Genomic DNA, 7408 nt, shown 5'->3' on the forward strand with positions numbered 1-7408 from the left:
GTCTAAAATAGACTTACATAGTTACATCTAGGTCTTGATCTTTTAACGCAAATATGATTTTCAATCAGATTAACAAGTTTGATTTTAAATTTTTTTGGTTATTCAATAAATTATTATAGTTGAAAAAGATGGGTTTTGAGAACAATATCTACCTCATGTAACCAAAAACAAGTTATAAAATAACAAACAATTTTTTCTTAACGTGTATAAATGAAGTCAGAAAAAGCTACTTGAGACGACCTCTGTTGTCTTAAACTATGTATAAGTACACTAGTTGACAAAAAACTATATATAACTAAAGGAGAAACATCGACATAGAGAATTGAGATAAAAGTCAACGTGAATGAACTTGGCCAAGTAACTTTGCTTAGTGTGTACAAAGTAAACGCCAACTTTGGTTGTAGACCCCAAAAAAGTCTTATGCTTTCACATTTGAATGAACCTCCCTTGGTGGTTTTGGTAAACACGAAAAGAATATTAAATTATAAGGAAAATAATACATAAATGTAAGACCAAACTAAAATAATTAGACTTCGTATAAAGTCAACTCTCATTACGTAGAGTGGTTTGGTTCCGAACTTAACTTCCTTACCAGAAACACATCAACGGAGGAAGACTTGCCCGTATACCACTTATCACCTTTCAACGTTTAACTATCTAAACTCAAGATTACTACTAAATTGCAATTAAACAAAAATGTAATTGAAGTAGTATATATGAAAGCATCATCTAGTTGACATTGTTTCAAATAGAATCTACTTGACTATGTAAGGTGAGCTCATTGTGGAACCAAATTCTGCAATATAGAAGTAGTGAATAAGCGATGACAAGTCATGAGTGATGATGATATAGTCGTATATTCTTGTCAACATTAACCATCGTCAGACCTCAGCTAATTAAGTACTACAATTTTCCTTAATGTAGTATAAAATTGTATAATTTTAGGTGTGATTGTCACAACGTTGTCGATTCTGATAAAAGGAAACTAGAACTTGTAAAACTGTAACGTGGCTAAAGAAATGATTCTTATTATTATTTTCAAGAACGTCATCATCTTTTTGTACAAAACCATATTCAAGATGATCATAGTATAGAATAATATTATCCTCTTCAAAGAGGTTACTAGGGTAAAAATAAAAAACGTTATTCTCAGTGGAAGAATATTCCAAGAACAAGCTGTCTTCTTGATCCAAGATCCAATTCTCAAATCCTCCATCTTCGTCTTCCTCCGATGACGTCGCTTCAACGCAATTCTCATCTTCCTCTTCGTCTTCGTTACGTTTCCCCTCCTCGTTGCCTCTAACTTCAATCCAACCATCATCCGCCGTTAACCACTCCGGCTCGCCGGAATTCTCATCTCCGACGAGTTTATTGATCCGATCAGCAGCTGAAGAATCCCATAAATCATAAGAATTTGCAAATGGGTCTTGAATTAATGGACTTCTCGAGGTTTCACATGAATCCCAGAAACCTTGATCCAACACAGTACTAGGAGAAGAAGAATTCAGACAGCAACGAGACAAAATTTGAGATTTGTCTTCCACATCAAGAAACGGGTGTTGAAGCAATTCTTCAACAGCCCATCTCTGTTTCGGATCTCTTCTCAGACAATTCCTCAAAAAGTCTTTGCCTTTCTCCGACAAACACTCTGGAATCTCCGGCGACTCGCCGGTGAAACCAATCTTGTAAATCGCACCCACGACGTCGTTTAGCTCCGGCCAAGGACTTAAACCTGTAGCCATCTCTATCACCATACACCCCAAAGCCCACACATCAGCCGGAAAACTCTGTTCTTCACCACGCGCCACCTCCGGTGACATAAACGCCGGTGTACCGGAAAATTCTAAACTCCCGTTTCCCGCCATTTTAGAACATCCCAGATCGGCTATCTTCGCGGTGTCCTCTCCGACCATAACATTCTGGCTCTTCAAATCGCAGTGAACGATTCCTTGGTCGTGAAGATACATCAAACCTTTCAATATCTGACGCGTGTAGGATCTAATCTCCGGCTCCGGCAACTTCCCGCCGGATCTTTTGATCAAATCGTGAATACTCCCGCCGGAAACATATTCCATGAGGAGATTGTACATCGGTTTGCCGTTCTCCGTCGTCACACTAGACCCAATGTACTTGACTACGTAAGGAGAGCTCAATTTCGACAAACCCGATTGTTCTCTCTGCAAAACCGCCGATGAAGAAAGCTCAGCGGATTTGACGGCGAAGAGTTCACCTGAGTTCGTGATTGCTAGCGAGACAGTGGCGGTTGAGCCTCGGCCTATGGTTGGTCCTCTTATCCAGTTTTGTTCCTCCATTGAAAACAGAGCAAGAAAAAAACAGAGGAGATTGGTAGAGAGAGAAACTTGTAAAGAGAGAGAGAGGCTTTAAATGTTTAGGTTTAAGAGTTATGATGTGATTTGTGTATATATACACTCACACAAACACAACTATGGTGTGTGTGTGTATATGTATATATGTGTATGTGTGACTTTGGCATGAGGTTATGGTGTCTTAGTTCAAAGTCTGAACAGAGATTATGACATTCTTTTAATTTATATATTCTTCTCTTCCCCCAATTATTATGCACCAAAACTTTACCTTATCTTCCAACTTTCATTTAATTTTTGATTATTGTCTTCTTAGATCTAAGACCATGATTATCAAACCCATTGGGTTTCTTAGTTTAAAAAAAAAAAAAAAAAAAAAAAAAATTAAAAGCAAACCAATCGCGGGCCGCCACGAGTCAGTGGGGCCCGCGAACACTGTAAGAAACTCACTAAAATCGATTCTTAATTAGTAGTTTTTGTAACTGATCCTTAAGGATTTTGTGGGGGCTCACGCACTAAAAAACCCACTAAGGATCCCGGATAATCATGCTCTAATACAGCCGTTTAAGTTCGAATTCAAATGCCAGTCGTTAAAAAGGAAATAGAATATGACTTTGATCATTGGTACGTTTCTTCCATTAAACAAATTAAGGAACCATGACTTAATCATCTTCTGGATATATATTAGTATAAATTATATAACAAATATGCTAAAACACATTAGATCTACGAAGAATATAACAAAAAAAAGGAAAGTTTGGTAATTAGTTAGAGCATGATTAATGGAATGTTTTTAAGGTAAAGTTTTTAGCGGAATATAAGAACCGTCTATTAATTTTTAACTAAAAAAGTTAAGAACCGGTTTTTAAATATCTTATTTTAATTATTTATTTATTTTAACGACAAAGAAAGGTCACGAAGAAATGGTTCTTATAAGGTTTTGGTTGGTAGAATGGCACATAATTCAAGCACAACTGTACAAAATTAAATGGATAACTGCCCATCAAATCAGTTATTATCCATCAGATATACAAATAAATACAAACATAATGTTCTAGTTATGTAAAGTTTGTGATACAGAAATTATGACTGGTATAAATATGGTATTGTGAAAAGTACGAAAAAAGATAACAAGATTCTTGTTGTGATACATATGTGATGTATTAATCATTTCATTGCAGTATGTACTCATCTTGGAGAGCTTAATAGGCTACCATTGTAATTTTAGGAACTAGTCTTTTAGTAAATTTTTAAATTTTTCTATATATTAATTGAAGATCATTTCAAAAATTGTAACATTAAGTTTGTACTAATTAAAAAGAAAATCTGCTTAGGTGTCACTTAATTAAGATGATAATTTAGCCTACGTGTCAGTCTAAGAATCAATAGAAAAAAATGTTAGTCTAAATCTAATTACTAGGAATCATTATATTAATCTAAAATATAATAAGCGTGTATTTTTTCATTAAATAAAAGCTACAGAATTACATAATATGATTAACATATATATGGCAATAAATGACTATGAATAATAAAGATTTGATAACAATTTTTGCATCCTTCTTCATTTTTGTTTAATTTTATATTATTAAAAAATAAACACTCACATTAACCATATAATAAAAAATTAGATTTTCTCTTATATGTTATATTTTGAATTTTTTAAAATAACTTTAAATTAAAAAAATGAGAAAACTTTATATGTTATACTTTAAATTTTTTTAAACGATTATAAATTACAAAAATGAGGAAACCTTATATGTTATATTTTTTCTTATATGTTATATTTTGAATTTTTTACAACGACTTTAAATTATAAAAATGCAAGTTTTCCTTAAGTATATAACTAAAAGCATTAAAATGACATATATCAATTTGATGGTTGATCTAAAACCTTTCAAAACCATATGGAAGATAAATGTCAAAATAATTTAACTGCGGAAACTGTACTGTTCACTTTCTCAAAAATGTGTTCGGTGAATAAAATAAGGTTTTTGTGTCATAATTTGTTTAATGTCCAATCTGATTAACCCATGATATATTAATAATAGTTTAGCTCCATAAATTTTAATAAAAATTGATCTGGTCTATCTGAAAGAAATTATATAATAACAACAAAAAAACATTTTATATGTATAAATAAAATGATCACATATATAAAAAGAAATTGTCGATAATATATACAAATAAACTCACCCTACGCAAGGCACATGTCTTATCCTAATACTAATTATGGCAGATTCATTTAAATATAGATAATCTCTTTTCGTAAGGTCGTATTTCATAAAGAAAAATCAATAACCATGCCTTAGCTGTTTGATTGATTCAACCATAACTATGTATATTACCTATCATTATAAAAATATATGGTGATTTCTCTCAAGACTTAGATGCATTGTATATCCAAATGAACAATTAAACTAAATCACTAGTAGCGCTGTTCATCTAGTTTTTAACTTCTAACAGAATTACGAATGTATACATACATGCATATATACATGAGAGGAACATAAATAGGGCGGAAATCTTACTTTTTATTTATTTCTCAAACATTTTGTGTGGTAGAGGCAATTTGATGCGTATTGTGTGAATCAAGAAACGTGGCGGAAAAAGATTGGAGGATGACAGCTTTGACGGCATGACTGCCTGAGTGGACGGCGCCGTAACTTTGATCCACCAATAAGCCGAAAACAAGCTGCTGTCACGTGGCGGAAGCACAATCTAATTGCGGGATTAGCATGGGGGATTATTAGACATTTGTTGAGGATATTTTTTGGGAATCGCATTTTAAACATTCCAAGTGTCATTTTCTAACACTTTAAACACTGAATTTTTTTACTATCACTTTAAACTTTCAAAGTGACATTTTTATCATAATAAACCTCCAAAGACGTTTTCCTGTTCATAAACGACCGGTACTGTTCATTTTACAGGTCAAAATAATGACGTGTCGGTTTCTTAAAAAAAAAACAGAAAAATATAGAAAAATTCGAATGAAATTGGAAAAAACCGTAGAAAATTCAAAACAAAATTAAAAAAAAAATCTAAAAATTCAAAAAATTAAAATTAAAATTTCAAACTTAAAAATAAAATAAAATATTAAAAATTCAAAAATAAGATCTAAAATTAAAGTGTCAAATTTAAAAAAAAAACAAATTTTAAAAATTCTAAAAATTTTAAAATAAGATCTAAAATTAAAAATTCAACTTTAAAAATTAAAATTTTAAATATTTAACCAAAAAAATTATATTTATTTTAAAATTTCATCCAATGAAAGTGACTGTCACTTATGATGATATCAAAACTTGCCACCATCAAAAACAATATATCAAAACTTGCTACCACCAAATTTTTTTTTGATAATTTGGATATCCAGACACCTTACATAACCCGACTAGCGCCTCGCAGAAAGCATTTCGGGGGTTGCCAATTTCACCCATGTTAATTGATGGTGGCTAGACGCATGGCTAATAATTCTCTCAAATAGATTATTTTGAGTTTTGTCCCAAAAAAAAATTCTAAGAAAATGAACAAAATATTTAATTAAAGATGCAAAAGACTCTTATGCTCTAAATATATAAATATAAATAAATAATGAAAAATTTCAAATTATTTTTTAAATATTTTAGCTCTTATTTTAAAATTTTAAAAATTTTATTTTATTTTTTTAATTTGACATTTTAATTTTAGATCTTATTTTTGAATTTTTAATATTTTATTTTATTTTTAAGTTTGAAATTTTAATTTTAATTTTTCTGAAATTTTAGATTTTTTTTAATTTTGTTTTGAATTTTTTACAATTTTTTCCAATTTCATTCGAATTTTTCTGCATTTTTCTGTTTTTTTAAGAAACCGACACGTCATTATTTTGACCTGTAAAATGAACAGTACCGGTCGTCTATGAATAGGAAAACGTCTTTGGAGGTTTATTATGATAAAAATGTCATTTTGAAGGTTTAAAGTGCTAGTAAAAAAAATCAATGTTTAAAATGCTAGAAAGTGACAGTCTGAGTGTTTAAAATGCGATTTTCCCGATATTTTTTTATAGCTAACAACAATACTGAAACTTGATACTCCCTCTGTTTTTATTTGTAACTAGTTTTAGTTAAAAGTGTGAATATTAAGAAAATTTTACTTTTGAAAAAATAGCATTTAATACATAAATCAGCCAATAATAAAAATGTATGAATTATTTGATTGGTCACACAACATGTAATAAATGTAAAAGGTGATTTGGATTATGTAAACATCTGAAACAAATATTTTTTGCTAAAACAAATTTTTTTTGCTAAAACTACTTGCATATCAAAACAGAGAGAGTAATAAAGTTTAGAGACATATTGTCAATCAAATATTTTGAAGTCAACAAACATTCACATCAATATTTTTGTTTCATCATTAAAAAAAAAAACTTGTTTTAGTAAATTTAAAGTTTGTAAAGGAGAGAGATATTTGGATGGTACTTTATAAAATAAAAGAATTATTCGGTTCTTCTAGCAACGATAAAATTGTTCTGCAAATTTTTTGAAAATTTTCTAGCACAATTAATGAATACACTTATTAACAATCGTAAGTAATCCATTTTTAGGTTTAAATTTATGTGCTAAAGTGATAAATTGGCAAAGGTTTAATTTATGTGCTAAAGTAATAAATTGGCAATAACACTGAAATACGAATGTGCGGATTCATTATGTGAAATGTCTTCAATTGGATTGCAAGCTGCTGGGGTTATGTAAGAAGACTCTACATGGAGAAAGGTTTCAAAAGGAAGAAGAAATGTGCTGGGAACATTATTCGCATCTCTACTTTAATTTGCTTAGTGATACAACTGAATTCAAATCGTTTTTAAAAAGTGATAAAAATTAAATATTTGAAATCTAGCTTGAGATCTTTACTAATAATTGCGATTTTTTTTGGATTTTGGGGAATGAACGGCTAAAACAAACGCGCCTTCATTACATGTGACTGAGATCTAAAGAAATCAAAAGGTTTTCAAAGCGTGAAGTGAAAAGTGAGAAGTGAAATCACGCTATGTTCTTATTAGCGTTATTAGCAAGGGTTCTTTCTTGAAGAGACGTTCGTTT

The 7408-nt window shown here is 30.6% G+C and overlaps 1 protein-coding gene across 1 annotated transcript; it reads right to left on the minus strand.

The window, feature by feature from the left end:
• Nucleotides 1–941: 941 nt before the first annotated feature.
• LOC106314938 (mitogen-activated protein kinase kinase kinase 2-like) lies at nucleotides 942–2380 on the minus strand. Its single transcript, XM_013752731.1, has one exon. It carries the CDS (start codon nucleotides 2310–2312, stop codon nucleotides 942–944), a length of 1371 nt encoding a protein of 456 aa, XP_013608185.1. The 5' UTR covers nucleotides 2313–2380.
• Nucleotides 2381–7408: the final 5028 nt, after the last annotated feature.

The sequence above is a fragment of the Brassica oleracea genome, chromosome C9 (genome assembly GCF_000695525.1).
Source record: "Brassica oleracea var. oleracea cultivar TO1000 chromosome C9, BOL, whole genome shotgun sequence".
Taxonomy (NCBI): Eukaryota; Viridiplantae; Streptophyta; class Magnoliopsida; order Brassicales; family Brassicaceae; genus Brassica; species Brassica oleracea.

What these genes read in the sequence shown, in the direction of transcription:
- LOC106314938 (XM_013752731.1), bottom strand. Translation starts at nt 2,312, where the DNA reads ATGGAGGAACAAAACTGGATAAGAGGACCAACCATAGGCCGAGGCTCA.